Source organism: Girardinichthys multiradiatus, chromosome 17 (genome assembly GCF_021462225.1).
Source record: "Girardinichthys multiradiatus isolate DD_20200921_A chromosome 17, DD_fGirMul_XY1, whole genome shotgun sequence".
NCBI classification, from domain to species: Eukaryota; Metazoa; Chordata; class Actinopteri; order Cyprinodontiformes; family Goodeidae; genus Girardinichthys; species Girardinichthys multiradiatus.
Genome location: NC_061809.1, coordinates 11,817,740 through 11,838,974, shown reverse-complemented (window position 1 = coordinate 11,838,974; position 21,235 = coordinate 11,817,740). Strand labels below are relative to the sequence as shown.

Here is a 21,235-nt window from a genome sequence, read left to right as displayed (position 1 = left end):
AAGGAAAGGAGATAAGGAAGATAGAAAGGATCGATCCAAGGTAGAAAGAAATGAAGGAAGGGTACAAGAAAGCATACAAGGAAAAAAGGATGCAACTTTTAAACAATGGGAGAGAGAATAAAGTATAAAAGCACTTTTTTTCCCCTAAACTCTTGTTTTTGCTTTTTTAATAGAAATTAAATTCCAAACTTTTCCAGACTGCATAGGAACCTTGAATATTCAACAACATTTTTTCCAATATTGTGCAGGCCTATTGTAAACCTATTAATCACTGCCCTGATTAATATGTGAAGGTTTAAGTGGCTACTTGATTACCAGATAACTTATAAAACTAAAAGTACACATCTGGGAATGCTATAGCATAATTTATCTTATAAGAAACGTTAGAGGTGCCAGTAAGATGGTAGAATGATTCTCCCCACTGGAAGAAATGGACTCGAATTAAAGATTGCACTTTTCTAAAACGTTTCAGTGTGAGATGATGGTTCTGCAATAAAAGAGGAATTTATTTTTAAGCTTTATACACATTTTTACCAGGGGTGACAATAAGGGTGAGGTCAGTTGCTATACTTCTGGTCTTTTGATTTTGTTTTCTGAAAAAAGAAAAAAAAATTTAATTTGTTTTGTTTGCCATCTCAGTCACAGCTTGAAGTTTTATTCTTGGAATTGATGCTTTCTTCTTACAACACTAAGAAAAGGTCGGGTTGAGCATGCGGTTATTTCAGGCGGTTTAATAAGTAGAGCTTCATCCCATAATAGTTTAATTAGTTGAGGGCAGGAGGGGGTAGATTACATCATGTTTTAGACATTCTCTTTCATGGTTACGGCAGAAGCCACGCTAGCCCTGTGAGTAAACTCCAGCTCCTGCTGGTAACTTGACTGTGTTTGAAAGGCCTTGACGCTGTGGTGCTCTCGTCTCGTCTCTGGACTAAACCACAAGACATCAACGCCTCCAATAGGTGCCAGCATGTGTTTGCCACTCACCAACTCTTCATTTCCCAGACTCGGATTAGGACAAGACAGGAGCCCTTGACATCCTGACCTCTGCTTCTATAACATGCAGACCTCGTGGATTTTTTGCCAATGTGTTCTAACTTTGCTGAGATAGAAAAGTTCATTATAAGACTTTTCTGATTTACGCATTTTAAGTAAAAGCATCGTTATGGGGTAAATACAGAGTGCACACTTAATGTGTGTTACTTTTCCTCTAGCTGCTCTGCAGTAAAAAACCCACTGGTAGGTTGAGAACCTTCTTTCTCCAATGTCTTTAGGAGTCTTTCACCACAGTTTTAAGCAGTAGGCTTCCGTCTCTCTCCTCAACGAGGAATCCAAGCTCCCTGAGAGCAGAATAGTCTACTGGACCCCGCCGCTCCAGAGCAGCCACCAGCTCCTGGTTCTGCAAGTTGTTTTCTAGGAGGTTCCTGATGGCGAAGATGGCCCACTGGCTGATAACTTGAGGCGGTCGATTAAGGAAGACAGAAGACAGGATTCTACTTATATCACTTTGTCAATATGCAGCCTGAAATGCAGAAATCTTTATAAAATCTTAAAAGAAAAGTCTGAGCAAGATCAAAAACACATTTCTAAACTAGATATCCTTATATCTCACCAACTTCTTCAGATTTGAAGTAACTTATGGTAATCCTAAACACAGCATCACCTTCAAGCACCTGTTCTATGCGATCTTTTAAATAAACTGCAGGGAAGAAGCAGAATGGGTTCATAATAAGGGTTTCATGGTTGAGAGGGAAGAAATAAATCAAGGAATAAAGCTTGGGATGTCAAACCCCTGTCCGCTTGGTGTTTGTTTTGGGGCATGGAGAAGACAGGCCTCCCAACCCAAACAAACCAGTTTTGCAGACATGTTACACATCTCAACTTTCTCCTCTTAGGTTTCCCACATTTTTCCTTTGACAATATTTTTGTTTTTGAAGAGAAACAAGGTCTGACAACACAGACAGGCATGGGAATCGCGTGGGTTTCAGCACCTCCATCATCAGTTTCAGTTGTGCTTATTTTAACCTGCCGCAGAGCTCTGCACAGATATCCCAGCAAGTGCAGATCTAATCATGCACATATTATTTTTCATACCATGAAGGATTTAAATTTTTTATTATTTTCATTCAACCAAGTTTGTTTTTGACAGGAGTCATTCAAAAGATAATAAAACAATGTAAAAGGAGTATCTATTTTTAAAAAAGCTTTTATTTGCTTGTAAAAAATTATTTATACACTTTTCAATAAAAAGTGGAATAAATCTTCATTGACATTACATCAGTAAACCTTTCTTCTAATTGCGGACCAGCTTTTTAAATGTCTCCACTGATATTTTGATGATTTATGATCAGAGACGTGATCCACAGATTCTCTATCAGACTCAAGCTGGGACTCTGGCTGGGTCATTCCTAAACATTAATATTACTTCCAGTCAGAAGAAATATGTTGGCCAAATGAAACGATTACCTTTAACCTAAATCTGCCATGGGGTATGAACAATTTTAGGCTCAATTGTAGCTGCTTGCACATTTCCTCCTTCTCTTACTCCATTTAATGGATATAAGATGGAAAAACACATTTTGAATTCAAGCAGAAGAACTCTAGCATGTGCAGAATTTGGAGGTATGTGCACATCTCTCCAGCTAGGAAAACCTTCTCATAGAGAGTCTTGGACATACTGATCTTTATGTGCCAGAAGCCTGATCATGGTGCTGTATTTACATGGTTTACAGTTTCAGCTGGACCCAGAGCTGTGGTGCATAAGCATTGCTGCCACCATGACAATAAACCACTGTGATCTCCCTATAGAGGGTAAGGATTAATGGGTTCCTGATGAACCTCAAAAGATCTCTCCGAGATCCTGCTGTAAAATCCACATTCTAGCCGAATTGCAATGTTGTGATGTGGTCTTAGTCCAGTATAAAGAAGACCTTAGGGATTCCTGAAATCAGGCAGCACATCAGTTACTCTCTTCAATCTACTCTCGGAAATCTGGGTGTGATCTTTGACAGGTCCACGTCTCTTGATCATTACTCTTTTACCATTTAAGAAATATTTCTAAGCTCAGATCTATGGTGATTTAGGTCTGAACTGAAAATTATTTTACATGCTTTTATTTTGTAAATGGTAAATGGACTGAACTTATATAGCGCTTTTCCAGTCATACAGACCGCTCAAAGCGCTTTACACTAGAGCCACATTCACTGACACTCACACATTCATACACCGATACGCAGATCGGTAGGCAACTTGAGGTTAAGTGCCTTGCCCAGGGACACATTGACATATGGAGGAAACTGGAATCGAACCCACAACCTTCTGATTGCAAGACGACTACTCTTCCTACTGAGACACAGTCTCATGTGGATTACTGCAATGGCCTTTTTACTTGTTCAGACAACCTGCCGTGCATCGCCTTCAGACCGTGCAGAATGCTGCGGTAAAAACAGTAAAAACAGGAGAGCACATATGACTCCTGTCTTAGCTTCACTTCAATAGCTACCAGTTAATTTTAGATTTCATCTTGAAATGCTTGTTTTAACTTTCAGGGCTCTGCATGACCAAGCCCCCCCAATATGTATGCTTGTCCACACAGAATAATCACAGAAGAAGAATTAGGAAACATGTTGGAACGGGTTTAGAAAGGATACAAGGGTTGTTGCTGTCTATGTTGCAGTTGTCCAAGATGAGTGGGATGCCATCCAGCTCTCTCACCTGAGGGGACACAAATATTTCAACAAATTATGGCAGAATTTTCTGTTACATAAATCGTCAACAGAATAAAAGCTGAAATTTGCATACTTCATCAGGACAAAAGTAGAAAAAACGTTTCACCAGCAACTAAGAAAACGAAGACCCAACATTTATTAACTTCTGTTTTTAAGTTCCGGTTTGTTTTAAGACTCTTAAAAAAAAAAAAAACAGAGTTGTCCTTGGCAGAGCCTCAAATGTGAGGCCAAGCACCAGTGTCAGACTAAGACCACCACACTAGGTGATCTGCTCTTCATCATGTGTCTGATCCTATAGGCTTAATGACTATGTGTTGCCATTGTGGTTACCCTCCAAACCGACTGGCAGGGAGCAGAAGAACAGGACCCAATGCCGACTTTCAGAAAACGGAATAGTCATTTAGACCGTCAAAGAAGCTCACGTCTGTGCTTCTCTCCATTTTGAGAACAAAAGCTGCTTACATTACGTCCAAACCCATAAAGGGTTGAAAAACAAGCAAGCAGAACCCCTGACTTTAGGCCGGTACGAGCCGTTCAGTGCTTTGCATGCACATCTTAAATTACCCTCTCTGCCAAAAGGTGAACAGAATGACATTTGGTTTACTGGAAGAAATCCTCGTGAAAACAGATACGGGGTGATTTCTGACCACAGACGGACCACAGAGCAGCATCCATAAATATTACGCCGAGGCCAGCTGAGGGTGGCCATCCCACAGGCATTCCACAAATCTGTTTCTATTAAGTACAACCGGGTGTATGGAGAGGCCAACTGCTTCATTATCTATCTGCGAGATGCTGACAGATGATGCAGACGAAAAGCTGATAAGGCCTCTACAAGACGTAAAGCACTTTCAAGTATAAATTAAGGAGGAAGAAAGTTGCATTTTCCAGCTATTTCTCTTAAATCCCTAACAGTCCTGAGGTACTATTCGTAGGGAAAGTAGAGACAATCTAAAATCCTGAGAATCAAAAAGTCCAAAATGTTGAATAAACTTCCACAAAAAAAAAAAGATTTCTTATAGAAGCAATAAATAAAAAATAAAAAATACAGCCATTAAATTGTGGACCCAACTTAAATATATTATGATTGACCTGAACCACAGACCGTAATGTCTAAAGCTGACTACACCCTTAATCACAAACTCAAGACTTCAAAATGCCCAATTACTGCTTGCTACGAATGTATTTACAGCACCTTACAAAAGTGAGTTTATTAGTAATGTATCATTTCTGAGTGTGTGCCGTGCATTTGTAATTACATCTGCAAGTCTGTTGGGGTATGTTTCCACCAGCTAGGAGCATCTGAAGACTAATAAAATATCTCAACCTCTGTCAGGTCTTTGAACATGAATTTTGAAATCATGCCACAGATTCTAAACCGGTTAGATCAGGACTTTGACTAGGCTATTCTAAGACATGAATATGCATTGACCTAAACTATCATTGTAGCTCTGGCTGTATGTTTACGGTTGCTGTCCTGCTGGAAGGTGAACCTCTACCCCAGTGTAAAGTCTTCTGCAGCCTCTAACAGGTTTTCTTCCAGGATTGTCCTGTAGTTAGCTCCATCCATCAACCAATAAACTCTGACCTGCTTCCCTGACCCAGCAGAAGAGTTTTGCTCTCATCTGAGCAGAGCACCTCTTTCAACTCTTTGCTGTGTCACCTACATGACTTCTTGCAAATGACAAGGGGTAACCAGACATGCTGATCCATTGCATTTTGTGCGATATAATTCAGACCTTGTTCTGGTTGCTCGTGTTGCTGTGGCAGAGGTTTCCTATGAGCCTGATGAGGTGGGCCTTAAAGCTGACGACTGGAGAATGGGAGGCTGGGTCATCCTCTCCGGCAAAGGAGGAGAAGTTCTGCGTGGCGCTGAAAATATTCTTACTGGCCTTCCCAATGGCATGCACTTGCTGCAGAAGCTCTGCAAAGGAAAATGGTGGGCAGAGAGAAAAGAAGAAAGTGAGAAAGCATAAACCTCTACAGTTTAGTCTCTCACTCTCAACTCTAAATTAGGTGGTTTGCTTGAAACTTTTCCTTGCATTTGAACTCTGCTTTTATTACTTGTCCACACTGAGGAGGTCTTTTGGCAGGAATCTTAAGTATCTGTCCTGATGGGGATTTGATGGGAATCAGGATCTTTGGACCCAAGTCAGGGAGGCTGTCTGTTTTCTCATTTACCAACTGTAGTCTCTAGAAGATCAGGATGGTCCTGCAGGAACATGAACTGCTTGTGGTCTGAGGTCATCTCGCATAGCACATCCAAGAGACTTATCACTGTCAGCGCCTCCTGTAGGACCTAAAGAGGATTGCAGCCAGCAGCTCTTAAGTCTCAGAAAAATAAAATTGTTTGAGTACAAATTTACCAGCTGTTGTGTTTAATACCTCATTGCTGGAAGCAGAACCCGTAGCGAGTGTAAGCACTGCTCCACAACCTTTCTGGAAAGAACCGGCCAGGAAACGGGCCACGCTGGGGGGAACACCACAGCCCTCCGAGCCCTCTTCTCTTAACTGGGCCAAAAGTAGCTCTAAGAGAGTTACTCTGAAAAACCCATTTATTCACATTGCAGTAGCCTTTCTTTACTTTCTCTTCTTCATACAGTAAATGAATTTTTAACAACATTCAAATTGAAGTTTGTACAATTTCAAGTTAGAATTCGATAAATATTTGTCTATTTTTAAATCTTTTGGATCTTGTTTTCAAAACAGTACCTGTCATGATGGGACATCCCAGAATACATGCTTTCCACCAGAGCTGAGGACTTGAGGAAATGCTGGGTTGCGATGAGCACGCTGGAATTACATAAAAAGCAACAAATACTCTAAAGATCAATCAGGAAAACATCTGCAAAGACTAACAAGGTGCCAAAAAGTCCGTAATTCGTCAAAATGAAGCATTATTTTACAACAGTCTGCTAATCAAATGATGTTTTGTCTTTATCCTGCTGAAACAAGCAAAGCGTGTCTTGATAGGACATTTAAAAACAGCACAAATTACTTCCATTTTTCCTGGGGTACAACTATGCTATGACGAAGTGGCTTATTTCTTATACAGACTGTTTAATATGCGAAAGACAAAAGAACATGCGATTTAAAAAAAAAAAAAAAAAGTCCAACGTGGTTTGACTTTTATTTGTCAGGAAATTACTACAAGGAAGTTACTACGTACCTAAACTTATATCTACAAACAGAGCAATAATTAAAAATGTAAAACTGGATGTCTGCCAAACAAGGCTGGAAAGGTAAAGAGGATGGTAAGGGAGGTAAAAAAAAAACGTAGTGTTAGAGAGTTGCTACAAACTGTTCGGAGTCAGATTTTAGGTCATAAATAAAGGTCATGAATAAAAAGGTAGTTTGTAGTATATTGAGGCAAAAGATTAATTTTTTGATTTAAATGGTAAATGGACTGAACTTATAGAGCGCTTTTCCAGTCATACAGACCACTCAAAGCACTTTACACTAGAGCCACATTCCCCCAATCGCACTCACTAACTCTCACACATTCATACACCAATACGCAGATCGGTAGGCAACTTGACATATGGCAGGAGGAAGCTGGAATCGAACCCACAATCTTCTGATTGCAAGACGACTACTCTTCCCACAGTCGCCTCTTGTTGCCTTACGCGTCCTTTCTTTAGCTCAGTAATCCAGCTCTTTGTTGATCCAGTGAACCAATCCAGACCCAAATAATCACAGCCTCTCCAACTCTAGCGGTATTAAGATGGATGGAGGATGACGTCTGTGATTTCTAGTAAATATTACTCAAACTGCGGCTCATTTAAAGGCTCTAAAAACCGCAGCAATAATTTCAGCCCTGGCAGCTTGAATAAAGCACTTTTCTAACATTCTCTAAATGTTTTGTTAATTCTAACCAGAAAAATACTAATTGCATTTTAATTAAGTTCATTGCCATTCATCTAAATTGAATGAACACATCATCTGCAAATAAAAAGGGAAAAATTGCAGCTTTTATATATGATAACAGCAGCATGACAAACATCCCATATACACGCTTACGTCCAGTCCATGTCAGGCTGGGTTCTACACAGCTCCATCACTTTGAGTGCCAGCGTGATGTTATGCGGCGTTGACAGATCTTCTACTTTAGCTTTATCCAGACACGTGTGGAGAACCATAGAGGTGTAGTTCACCACTTTCTCATCATCAATGCAGAGCAGCCCCCTGTTCACACACAGTTTAATACTTAGTTCTGATGGTCTACAAAAGTTTCAAATAAAGGAGCAGGCGTTTGGATGATTCTTATTCTAGAAAATAATTCTCACAGGAAGTAGCCAGGGAAGCTGTGCCGCCAAACTTCATCCTTGTTCATCTGGTTTCCTACAGCGACGTTGCCAAGAAACTGGATCCCACACTGAAGAGCTGAGCCACAGACGAAGACAAATGAGAGGATGATTAGATGGAAAGAGAAAAAAACAAATAAAACAGATCAATATCATAACGGTCATCATTTTATCATCATCATTTAAATACGGCCTTATTTTACTCAGATTCAGCAGCCTTGGTTCAGACTTACCTTCACCTAAGGAGTCTTTGCTCTCCAAATTTGTGGTCTGAAGATAACTTAAGAGTTTAAGGGATACACCAATGAATCCAAGTTCCCTAGAGAAAAAAAAGGTTGTTTTATACAATAAGTGCAAAGTATTAGGAAAACCTTCTCATATCTTCCAAAAAGGATTAGAATAGATTTTTGTTTGTTGGAAACCCAACCATTGTCTAAACCTTAAATGCACCCTTTGAACTTTTTCACATTTTGTCCATTTAACCCAAAATCATCATTGTATTTATATGGGTTTTAAACGACAAACACAAAGTAGCACATAATTGGGAAGTTAGAAGGTCTGAAAGAAAGCTGAAAGAATTCCCATTTGCAGTTTGCCAAAAGCAATGGAGGGGAGAAAGCAAACCTGTGAAAGACGAAGCTCTGCTCCCATGACATCATGGAGCTACATGCTAAACACTATGTGTGGCCGAAAACTAACAAATAATGCTCATGATCACCCTGCACGCACCTTACCCTCTGTGAAGCATGGTGGTGGATGCATCATGCTGTGGGAATGTTTTTCTTCAGCAGTTACAGAAAAGCTGGTCAGAGAAGATTGGAAGCTAGAAGAAGCTAAACACCACGCAGTACTGGAGAAGCAGATCAGTGGTAGGTCAAGATTTAAAAGTTCGATCTGGTTAGAGGTTCCCTAATAAAATAATCACATTTAATCAAAGTTTTCATTAAAAAAAGACAATGTTTGACACGATAAGTAAAGTTTTTTTAATTCCAAAATATTTTAAATAATGTGTGAATCGGTTTAGTGGAAACCAGATTGATCTGGCTGCGCTTTGGTCCCATTATCCTGATCCACATGCAATTACATTCAAGATATCTTATGACTACTAAACCAGCACTGAAAGCACGTTGCCATAGCAACAGTAACACGCTTGTTTTGTTACCCCTCTCACCACATCACAATATCTCATTCGAACACAGATAGTCAGTGGTTTTAGATTTTAAGTGCTGAGCCTTTTGTTCTACAAAGTATTGACTTAATGGCTGAATACAAACGCATGCCACACTTTTCAGTTTTTGTTTTGTTTTTTTAAACAAAAACAAAAAACCGTGCGTCCTTTTCCTTCCACTTTCTTGCTGTAGTGTCACAAAATCTAAAAAGATTCATTGGGTATGAATACTTTAGCGTCCCACTGCATTAATGGAGTTTACCAGCTTAAAAAAGATGCAACTAGAAGCAGCAGTAATTTGCCAGTTGCATTTAAACGGGTGAAGCAAACCCTACAGCTCTCATCTTCCTAATGCTGCACTCTCAGTGCAATTACCTGAGCAGCTTTTGGTTGCGCGCATTCTGAACGCAGGAGTTCCTCAGGGATCTGAAGCACTCAGCGGTGAGCTGGAGCTGCAGAGTAAAAGACTGCGAGTCGTCACTGTCTCTGCGTGCACTATGCAGGCCTTCAGCCAGCCCGGTGAGGACCTTGAGGAGGTCGGAGAAAACGTCCTCCCCCACAGCATCCCTAAGAGGAGACAATGTGCAAACAAAGAAAACAGATTCAACGATTATCTGATTTGATGGTTCCTGATCGGGAAGATTTTAAACCCACAGTTACGTCTCTTTTTTTTTTTTTTAACACCTCATTGGAAAATATTACCTGTACCTGTCATTATAGGCATGGATGTTATAAATTGGGGCTTTTAATAATGCATTTAGACTCTTCTTTTATTGGGGTTGGAAGGAGATCATGCAACAACTAACTTCAATAATTTTAAATACAAGATTTGCTTGTAGATGTTTATATTTACTGTGGATTTCTTCTAATCTTGTTGAAGGACCCTGTGTTACTCCTCTTCCTCCATTATTCCAATGCACCAGTACCACTGGCAGCCAGATGGTCCCACAGCATGATGCTACCACCACCATTCTTAAAAGAAGGTACATTTTTAGGTTTGAAAGCCTCACTTTAACCTAGCTAAACAAGTTTCTTGTTATTGTGGCCAAACAGCACGTGGCTTTTTGCTAGTCCATGTGGACAGCTGGACATTTCAGTTTAACCTGAAGGTGGTGATTTTGGAATTGGGTCTTACTTTTTTTTTTTTGGCTGTCGATCTTCAGCCCATGTTGATGATGTTAAACCCCGTTGGGAAGCTTGGTTATTTTTGTGTGCTCACCTGCTTGATGACTCCATCTTGGCTCAAAAGGAGTCTCTTTAAAGTTGATTGGGCTTTGTCTTGATTTGTTTGTTTGCTTGTTGTTAGCAGGGACGTTTATGATTTAGGAAACTGTTGAATTAGTTTGTCCCTCCTTTTGGGGGATTATTTTTAGTTAAATTACTGATGGTAGTGTATTTTGTTAAATTTATGGTTATTGTGTATTTTGGGTTTTACCCCTTTTTATTTTCAAACGGTTTGTACTTTAAGTATCCTCCTTTTGTTTGTTTTGTTAAAAATAACGGAAACTGAACTAAAAAGAAATAAATTACTCTTTCTTTCATAAAACCAACAACACCTGGTTTGAATGTTTACTTCCCCCTACCCCTAGACCGAGTGGGGTCGTAACATTTAATTAAAGTAACTTCATATATACTGTGGTAAGGCAGGTACATTTGCTCCCGAAACGACAGTTTTCTGATAATATATCAATAATAGAAAAGAATAAGCAGATAAAAACTACCAAACGTGTTTTCTAGGCATCACATTAGACTTAACATCGATGACAGGTGATGACTTCGAGTAGCTTAGCTACTGAGCTAACGCCTTCAATAAAAAAAGAGAAACTAGGAATCAAAACGTACCTGTATTCTGCTTCTTTCAGTGCGCTTGTGAATGTTTTTAACCCCAGCAAGTGTTTAGAGCAGAGTTTCTCATTTAAAATATCAGCGATTGCCGCTGATATTTTCTGCTTGTCATCGGTGGGAGCTGCCATGTTTCTCTGGCTGCGTCGTGTATGTGGGCGGAACACGCAGGCCGACCTCTGACTTCTTATTGGCTCAATCTATCAGGGGGCGGAGTCAAAGCATGTGTTCATGTTTGCTTGTGTTGACTCACTGCAACTGACTGCGGTCAGTTACGGAAGTTCCGCCATGGTGCTCTACTGCTCCACTACACATAGAGCCTTTATTTTAAACGCTCTTAATTGAGTTCCTGATTTTGCTGTGAATAAAATACCCATCCATATGTATATAGAAGTTATATAAATTTATGAGGCAGCCAAAAGGAAAATATTTAAAACCATTGTAATTTTTTCACTTTAAATATGCAATTGTTAACTCAAAGGTGCCACGTTTATTCTCACCCGTCTCAATCAGCATAATAAACTTTTCAGGGACCATTTAAATTGTGCTCAAAGCACTTGGGAATATTTTAACCTGAACACCCTGCATAGGAAGGGTCAACGGTAAGTCATTTGCTTAAATATATATTCAGATACACTTCATAACATCAACCTTTTACACTTTATTTCAATAACGTTACTGAAAATGCTGCTTGTTAGATTTTCCAACCACTCATTTGACAGGATCAGAGTGGCAGTTCTAGACCAAATTTACCAGGGAGGGCAGAGTGTTTATTCATGGGAGCACAGAAGCATAAAACACAAAACAGGGCTATATTTCATCGTTTCATATATTACGTGAGCCACAGAGCCACTTGTTCAAAGTACAAATCAGTTATGGTTTCTGTGCCAGCGCATATCATAAGAAATTGATTTAGTATTATGTCTTCAGTACAGGGGCCAAGACCAGTTCTACAAGGGCACTGGTCCCTGTTGGCCCCTGTCTAGAACTGCCCATGAGGACAGCCCTTCACCAATGAGAAGTACTGAGAAGTAACACACTCTTAACAGCCATAAATGATTCGATTTGCAAGGCACTAAAATGCGTGTTACAGGCAGTTGCTGAAGAATGTGAGGCTGAGTATGTCTTTATGGATGCAGTAGCAACCAGCACTTGATAGAGTTCTCGTCACTCGATACTTGTACATGAATCAAACCATTCATATATGCACTGCCTGTCTGCATGTGTAGCAAATTCTTATTTTTGTCTGTCAACATATAATTGCCCCAACCATCATTGGAGCAAATGTTACAGCTGGAGCAACAAACCCAGATGAAAAGCATTTGTGATTTCCATAAATTGTGGCATACTTCAGATCACAGATCTACAAGATGTTCCCACTGTATTTCCACAGGCCAAGAACAGCACAGCAGTGGCTTGGTGAAGCTTCATGTTAAGTAGAGATGATCAGGGATGTTAAAAAGCTTCCACCTCAAGCAATTTGTCAGCTTTAAGAAGTATTTGAAGAAGCCAATTTTTCAGTTACACAAATCCCATTATTTATCCACTGGAGTGGAATAACTGGAAATGCCCCCACAAACTGGAAGTGGAACAGTATGACGGGAGGAATCTGAGCAGTTGGATTACAGGAAAACAGCAGATCCTATTTGATTTTATAATTGTAAGAAACCTCAGTTATGCTAACTTGTTGATGGCTGGTTTAGTCTGCTGTGAAGGACAGTTTACATCTGCAGTATTTATAGGAAAAAACATGAATGCAACACACTACTGAAGGGTTTTATTATTTACAGATGGTTTCACTATGTTTCAGTACAAAACACATTTATTTAGCTTTAATGCAAGCACATGAATACAGAAGTCTGGTATCAGACTAAAGCTAACAAAACCAGAAAAAAGTTAGCAAAAATATTTTCACAAACAGTAAAGGCAACGAACTAAACTAACAGTGTTTATGATGGTGCCAGGTAATCACTGGAAACCTTTGAAATACTTTTTTCCTGCTCATTCTGCCCCGATAAATATGTCAACACATCTGGGTAACAAATGAAAGCTAAGCACTGTATTAGCATTTAGTGAACAAATGATAGCTTAGCATTGTGTTAGCATTTAGTGAACAAATGAAAGCATAACTTTATAAAAGCAAGTGTCTGTAGAAAGGCAAGCATTGTGATTAAAGCTGGGAAAAAACACAAGCATATACACATTTATGTGTGACAGTATCTTTCAAAAAATCTTAAATATCTTTGTGGTAACCATATACACTTTCAAGTGACTATCACAACTACTGAATGAACCCTTAATTTAGCAGTTTTTTGATTCTTTTTAGGATACTTTTGACTGGACTGGACTTAAAACAAAATGGTTTGAATATTGTGAATTATTTCAAGTGTTAAAAATATCTTATTAGAGAAGCTATGGTGAAAACTGGAAAATGGTAGTCCAGAAAATTTTATAAAAATCCTTCTACTTGTAGTAGAAAAAAGTAAAAAATATGATGAAACCCTATTAATACTTTACAGTAAGACATTTCCACTGCAGTAAACTAAATCAGATTAAAACGTATTCTCAGGCTTGGGTTCCAGGTCGATTCAAACCTTCATCTACTCGTAGCCTTATTTTATCCCTTCATACTTCCATTTAGTGCCTATAAACAAAGCATTTCATATCTATGTACTAAAACTTTGGCATTACAGTAAATTTTTATTTCTTGTTAAGTGTTTTCACAATCTAGCTAAAAAAAAAAGCTATGGATCTCTTATTTAATTTAATTTAATTACATTATGTACATTATTTACTGATACCTTATTTTCACTTATTTTGGTTCTGATTCTGTTTTGACCCAGCTGACTCTTATAAAATATGATAGATCATCACAGTACAAAATGTATAGACATTTCTTTACAGTAGACTGTAAGCATATTATAGAAAATTACTTAAAATCACTAGTTGTCAAAGCAGGTCTAAATTGAAAAATGTTTGGTACGAAACGTCCAAAATTATGAGCAAGTGGGGAGAGACGATCAGTAACCTTTTTCATTGATGTTCAGTTTAAATTTGAACCCAAATTTAACCGCACACGCTTCTCACTAAGAATCACAAAAATAATCCAATCTAGCTGGACGAAAAGTAAGATATTGTAGCGTTGTGTTTTGTAAAAGAGCATTTTCCTGTCAGTATCATACTGAGAGGACTCATACTCACAGTATCTTCTTCGTAAAAAAAATTGACAATAGCATGAAACCTAAAGCGTGCTGTGCATACATAAAACCTCACAGAGGCTGAAGACTGTTCTTGTTTATTAATAACTTGCACTGGTTACTATCAACATCTGTAACTGAATTCTATGTATGCAAACAAGCTCCACACAAAACTGAAGTTTGCCTATAGTTTTCTTGTTGATGCGTTTACAACACTTATGTCATCAAGTCACATTTTTTTCCGTTTTTTTCTGTAGAATTATGTATATGATATTGACGTTTCCTTTTCAGAACCAGAATTTAGAGACGAAGATGTGAATGAGGACGATATTTTGCTGAGAAACGACCCCGGACTGGACATACTTCATAGTCACTTCCAGCACAAGCTCCTTCGGGCCCATTACAGGCTTGATCTGACGGATTACCCCTGAGGGAAAACATTACTTAGGACAATGAAGTAAATATGACATTATACAGTGAAATCCTGCACCGTCTTACCAACAATCATGCTGTTTTGCGAACGTTTTATCACGTCAAAAGAGTTTAGTTCATCTGTGGCTAATATGACAAAGAACACATCAGGCTCATCTGGGAGCAGATCTGGTTTCGCTCCTGTTGCCGTCCGCAGTAAGACGATCTCTGTTGGAACAAATAAGTAAAAATTCTGGGTAGTCTGATAGGCTGAAGACGAAAAGATTTTCTTTCATTGATCTCACCCTCTGGCTCCTCTAAATGTTGGAAGGTCGGCAGAGACAGCGCTGTGGAAGTGATGATGTGGACGGGGTCGCGAGCGCAGTCGCTGTCATGTTCCTGGCATGCTTTGACACAACGCAGCACAGCTGAGCCATTACCTGTGGATCTAAGAGCATAGAGCCGTGATCAGAAAGAGATAAGAGGAATACAACACATAAAATATACAGCACATGGTAAAAGTTTTTGTACCCCTTAAACTTCTTCACATTTTGTTATGTAACGACATCAAACTTTAAAGTACTTTGTTGGGATTTCACGATAGACCAACACAAAGTAGTGCATGGTTGTGCAATGTAAGGACAATGATGGTTTTTTATTACAAATAATAATAAGAAAAGTGTCATTTGAATTTATATTCAGCCTTCTTTACTTTGATATCACAAAATAAAATCCAGAGCAACCAATTACCTTTAGAGTCATCACATTAGTAAATTAGTCCACCCATGTGCGTTATTTAATCTCAGTATAAATTCAGCTGTTCTGTGAAGAGTTTTGAGGTTTGTTAGAGAACAAACAGCATCATGAAGGCCAAGAAACAGAGCAGACAGTTTGCCACAAGCCATGAAGGAACATAGCAAACATGTGAAAAAAGGTGCTCAGATCGCATGAGGCCAAAATGTAGCTTTTTGGCCCACTTACAAAATGCAATGTGCCATCCTTATGCTGAAACATGATGGTGGCAACGTCAAGCTGTGGGGACGCTTTTTTAGCATGGACAGGAATGCTGGTCAGTCTGGATGGAATGAGTCCTGAATAACACTTCCGTTTAAATCTGACTGACTTTGAGCTGTTTTCCAAAGAAGAATGGGCCAAAATATTTCTTTTCATTTGTAAATTAATTAAAACCACATATTTTGCATCCACTTTACAATTATGTATGTCTTTCACAAAAAATCCCAATAAAATCCATCGAATTTTGTGGTTGTTGTAAAACAGTAATGAGTGTCAATACTTTTGCGAGGTACTGCACATGTTATCTGTTGAAAAATTGTTGTTTTATGCACACAACAGCAAAAAGACACTAGTAACACCTGATCAGACCCATGCACGTCTATGATAACCACCTTTAAACTGATCCCACACCCAATGATTCCTGTAAGACAAGGTTTCCCCACATAAAGACAGCGATGAGCAGTTAAATTCACATTTATTTCTATATTATTGTCACGTCCAAATTACAAGCACCAAACCATGAAAACAACCAGGAGAAAAAGGTATTTCTGCTCCCATTTATCAACTGTCCAACGCAGGCACTGGTCTTTCACTACCATTTACAGCAAATTAACCGATAGCCACCCAGTGCCAAAATTGAAAAGCCCATAAATCACAGAAACTAAAACATTGGCCCACCAATAATGGAGCCTCGGTCAACTGGCTGATCCCCAGGTGCCCCAAAATAAATACCACGTTTATTTTTCTTGCTGCCCACCAAGTCCAGGCTCGTTTGATGTTTTGGTAAGGCAGCTTTGATCGCGTGGTTTGGAAAATTTGGCTTCAGCATTAGAAGTGACCACAGCAGAGCAAGTAGAAGATCACTAAGGGAAAGCAGACTAAAAATACATTATTCTCTGTCAATTTTTGATTCCATATACATAGAGAATAATAAATAAAAGAGGCTATCAATTGGAATTGAAGTGAAATAATGCTGACAAAGTGGTACCTGACATGTAATGTTACAAATCTAGCCCCTTGTCTAACCTACAGTGCAAAACTCTTCAATGTCCAAGTATTCATGTGACTGGAAATCAAAATAGTCTGGGCAGAATTAATTATGATCACAAACTGACAAGAACAGTTTAAAAGTCAAGAATGAAGATGGGACTGATTTAACGAGCAGAAACAGCTGAAAATGTGGAGTAAGTGGTTATCACTAGATCAAAACCAAACCAATAAGAGCAAAGTTAGAGCCAGTGTCAAAAATCAACGGCAGTGATTGGGAAGTGGAGAGCTGCTTTTGCCCTGCCCCCTTGTGGTGGCTGAGGGATATAGCACAAATAAATACAAGACAAAGAGCTTCAAGTTTTACGAATCAAAAATGTTTTAAAAAAATCTTAGAAGTTGTGGAACTGTTATAGAGAACAGTGATTAGAAATGGCAGGTGAAACTAGATCTACACTTGTTCTAGTTTAGCTAGTATTAGCATTACAGCATAGTTAGATGCAGCAGGACGTTAGAAAAGCAGAAGTTTAAATCTTGAACGTTGTGGCACTTTCATTTCAAGATATTATTGTGGGGAGTATGTTGAGGTTGATGGTCTAATATTAGAGATTAATACATACCAGACTAAAAGCAATGCATGATACACCTGCCAGTGTTCATAAGATGGCAATGCTGTGAAAATCTAAAGCAACACCACTCAGATAGACAGAGGTCTTGGAAATATAACATTAGTATGAAATGCATAGAATATTAATTTAAACTTTTCCTCAGAAGGTATTCCTTTTACCTGTTTGGTGAGTGATTATCTAAGGACTATCTCTTCTGATTTTAACAACCTTTTGAGATCTCACCCTTTTGCTGCTCGCCTGAAGTTAGTGGGACATTCAAAGAACAGACAGCGAAATCCTCCCTGGACGTTAAAGCAGGTCTCCATGGCAGAACAGGAATGAGTTCCTGCAGTACATTCATCTATGTCTAAAAACACATATCAAAGAGGTTTAATGAAAGTAAAACTCCTAAAACCACATATAGTAGATAATAGTTCATGTTTCCTCTCCTCTGGTTTCAAAATTGCCTAGAATGAACCACAAGATTTCTCAGGTTTTTTTCTAATATTCTGCATTAACCCACTGGTGTATTTCTAGTAGTTATAGTCTTATTCCAGGAGAATACTTTTAAGATCCTCAATTAATGTGTTCAGATGTTTGTGGGTGTTGACGCTTGTCCCCCTTACCTTGACAAGTACGTCCGTCGAGCGCGAGTGTGTAACTGTTGGTTGGGCAGGTGCAGTTAAAACCACCGGGAGAGTTACGACATTTGTAAGAGCATACATTTGGCAGTGTACATTCATCAATATCTAAGAGGAGCAGAAAAAAACATTTGGATACCTGACAAACAAGATAAAACAATCTTTAAATTTCCAGGAGAACGTTTTCTTCTGCTTTGCAGCAACAATGGATACCTTCACATGTTATCCCATCGACATCATTCAGCTGGTAACCACGGTGACAGTAGCACTGGTATGAACCGTACACATTGGTGCACTCCTGGCTGCAGGGTTTGTCCTCACATTCATTGATATCTGTCATCAAGCAGGTTATGGTGCCATACAATGAAAACAAAGTCACTATTTATGCAGACAAAATAAGCGTTTACAGCCCAATTTTGTTTCAAAAGAAGTTTACCTTCACAGTCCCTGCCATCATAGGCCAACTTAAAGCCGGTTGCACAGCTACACTGGTAAGACCCCTCTGTGTTCTCACACTTGTGGGCGCAGAGTCGCCCAGGGTAATGGCTGCACTCATTTATATCTAAACAGAACGGCGTATTGAACAATTATTATTCCATAATTCTTTGTCCTCTACCAAAACTACTCAGGTTGTTGGTTCTATACCTTCGCACAGTTTGGTGACACGGTTGAACATGTAACCATTTCGGCACTCGCAGCGGTACGATCCTTTCAGGTTGACACAGACATGGCTGCCACACTTATTGTCAATGAGACACTCATCCACGTCTGCGTAAAAGCAAATGCATAAAACACAGATATGGTTAAAAACCAAAGACAGATATCAACGATATGAAAGAAAAAAAAAAGGGCCTAAACGAGAAGCATTGCAAAGGCATGGATTTCCTAAACTACATCAGACAGTTTCTACCGTCACACTGTGTGCCATTCACACTTAGGTGAAACCCTCGTGGACATGTGACTGTGTCAGTGTGACAGCTGTAGGAGCCCGCTGCGTTGATGCATGTCTGGCCAGGCTGGCACGGAACGGTGTGGGACAAGCACTCATCAATATCTAGAAAGAGGGACATATTTTGAAAAGAACTCATCTTTAATCTGTGAGTTGTTTTTTTTCGCTTGCCGGTGAAAGCTAAACGTACCGATGCAGTTGCCGGCAGCATCCTGAGTGTAACCGTCTCCGCACACCACCACTGGTTCGCAGTAGAAAGAGCCGGCCGTGTTAATGCAAACATAGTTTGCTCCACAGCCATGGCTCCCCAAAGTGCACTCATCATTGTCTTAAGAGGACAATGAGGAAAATATCTGTTTAAATTGCTTTCTCACAGGAGACATCATTACCGTTTGCATGTCTTGATGATTTCCATATTTTTTCATTACAACCACAAACTTCCATGCATTTTATCAGGAGTTCATGTGACAGATCAACACGAAGCAGTGCATGATTTGAAGCAAATAATGCATTTCTATTCAGCTCTGTTTACCAATGTAACACTAAATAAAATCCATTGCCACCAACTGTTGCAACAAACGGCATCATAAAGGCGAGGAACACAGAGAGATCAGAAATCAAACCGTGTAGATTAAAACAGATCTAGGTTAAAAAACACTCTGAACACACCATCACTACTGTGAAACATTGTGGTGGCAGCATCATGCTGTGGGATGCTTTTCTTCCCCAGCAAGGAGAAGGAAGCTGGTCAGAGTTGATGGGAAGATGGATAAAGGTAAATGCAGGGCAACCCTGGCAGAAAACTTGTTAGAGGCTGGGGTGGAGGTTTACCTTCCAGCAGAACTTCAAACATCCAGCCAGACCCGTAACTTTAATTTGTCAAAATTGCTTCCTTCCACTTTATAATCATGCACTACTTTGTGTTGATGTATCACATTAAATAACAAAAAAAGACTGCATTGAAGATTGGGGTTGTAAAATGACAAGGTGTGAAAACAACACGTTTGGTAGCCTACAGTTAGACCGGAAGACTTTTGGACTACATTGCAGATGAGCTTTTTTTCACCTTGGCAAGTGTTGTCTTTGAGTTTATACCCAGGGTCACAGCTCTGGCAGTGAAACGAGCCCTCAGTATTGATGCAAACCTGACCAACGGCGCAGTTGTGATGACCAGTCAGACACTCGTTAACATCTGAAGGAGACAAAGACAAGAAAAAAAGACCGTCTACTTGATTTTTATAGCCCCACGATGTGATCCATTAAACATCACCGGCTACAAGATGGCCACCGAAAGAGAATCTGGCTTTTTACCAACAAATATACACAGCAACCTCCACATTTAAAGCCTTCATTCGACAAAAAAAAGAACCTACATTAAGATTTATTTCTTCCACATAATCACCACCTACTGGAAGCCATAACAATTAACTTCCCACAAAAAGTAACTTTACAAAGATTTACAGGTGACACCACCTGTACATGCCAACCAGCTGTTGCTGCCTATTGTATATGTCACATATCCTCTGCCTAATGTCAAGTAAGGCAGAGGATATGTGATGCTGTGGGCCTGCTTCTCTGCTAAATGAAAACTGGGAATGCTAATGTGAAAGTCACTGTAGTAACAGGTGTCAAAATAACGTATGAGAAATTAAGAAATGGGGGTGTGTGTCATTTGAAATGTGAAATGTGTTGCTTCAAAGTGAGTTTACCATCACAGTTCCTGCCATCCGGAGCCAGCCTGAAGCCAGATATGCACCTGCACTGATAAGACCCCTCTGTGTTCTCACATATGTGCCCACACAGTCGCCAGGTGTAATACGTGCACTCATTAATATCTGAAGAGCACAAAATAGCATTAGTATCAAATACATTTACTCCCAGTTCCCAACAGTCACTGGCAGCTTCTTACATTAACTCGTCTGACAGCAATTTCTGTCTCTGGTGATGTGCACACCAAATAATTCTTGGAGAAATGATCAATCCGTGTAATACCTTCGCAGACTTCGGTGGTGTTGCTGAACCTGTAGCCTGCTCTGCACTCGCAGCGGTACGACCCATCCAGGTTCACACAGATATGCTTCCCGCACATGTTGGTTATGAGGCACTCGTCCACCTCTGTGGGACGAGAGAATGGATTTGAAGGGGAAAGTGGAAGAGAAGCTGAGACAGAGAGAGACCACATGTGAACTAATTTAAATGTGACTGTTCCAACCTTCACAGCGTGTCCCATCCACAGTTGGATGGTACCCGCGCTGACAGGTGACCGTGTTCCTGCGGCAGCTGTAGGAGCCTACGGTATTGATGCAGCTTTGGCCAGGTCGGCATGGATTAACAAGGACCACACACTCATCAATATCTAGTGAGAGGGGAATATGTTTAGAGAACTCAT

At 39.6% G+C, this 21,235-nt stretch overlaps 2 protein-coding genes across 5 annotated transcripts in view; both read right to left on the bottom strand.

Annotated features, from left to right (window-relative positions):
• Positions 1 to 738: 738 nt before the first annotated feature.
• Positions 739 to 11,199, bottom strand: atxn10 (ataxin 10). Its single transcript, XM_047389159.1, has 11 exons — positions 11,040 to 11,199; positions 9,573 to 9,764; positions 8,263 to 8,348; positions 8,012 to 8,108; positions 7,746 to 7,910; positions 6,438 to 6,518; positions 6,111 to 6,267; positions 5,907 to 6,024; positions 5,465 to 5,649; positions 3,648 to 3,711; positions 739 to 1,452 (listed from the first exon to the last, which is right to left on the bottom strand). Exons 1-11 carry the CDS (start codon positions 11,168 to 11,170, stop codon positions 1,268 to 1,270), a joined length of 1,461 nt encoding a protein of 486 aa, XP_047245115.1. The 5' UTR covers positions 11,171 to 11,199; the 3' UTR covers positions 739 to 1,267.
• Positions 11,200 to 12,801: 1,602 nt separating this feature from the next.
• The window catches only part of LOC124882850 (fibulin-1-like), an 18,289-nt gene continuing 9,855 nt past the window's right edge, over positions 12,802 to 21,235 (bottom strand). Inside the window, exons 10-23 of one of the 4 annotated variants that reach the window (XM_047389435.1) lie at positions 21,059 to 21,202; positions 20,839 to 20,961; positions 20,556 to 20,681; positions 19,913 to 20,038; positions 19,037 to 19,174; positions 18,808 to 18,951; positions 18,543 to 18,665; positions 18,334 to 18,459; positions 18,111 to 18,230; positions 17,883 to 18,005; positions 17,500 to 17,623; positions 14,953 to 15,095; positions 14,735 to 14,875; positions 12,802 to 14,663 (exon numbers count right to left, since the gene is read on the bottom strand). In XM_047389435.1, coding sequence (XP_047245391.1) covers positions 14,524 to 14,663; positions 14,735 to 14,875; positions 14,953 to 15,095; positions 17,500 to 17,623; positions 17,883 to 18,005; positions 18,111 to 18,230; positions 18,334 to 18,459; positions 18,543 to 18,665; positions 18,808 to 18,951; positions 19,037 to 19,174; positions 19,913 to 20,038; positions 20,556 to 20,681; positions 20,839 to 20,961; positions 21,059 to 21,202 — 1,841 coding nt within the window. In that variant the 3' untranslated portion in view covers positions 12,802 to 14,523. Of the gene's footprint in view, positions 14,664 to 14,734; positions 14,876 to 14,952; positions 15,096 to 17,499; positions 17,624 to 17,882; positions 18,006 to 18,110; positions 18,231 to 18,333; positions 18,460 to 18,542; positions 18,666 to 18,807; positions 18,952 to 19,036; positions 19,175 to 19,912; positions 20,039 to 20,555; positions 20,682 to 20,838; positions 20,962 to 21,058; positions 21,203 to 21,235 lie in introns of those variants that run through there. The other 3 variants (XR_007042018.1, XM_047389436.1, XM_047389437.1) reach the window with 3 other exon arrangements.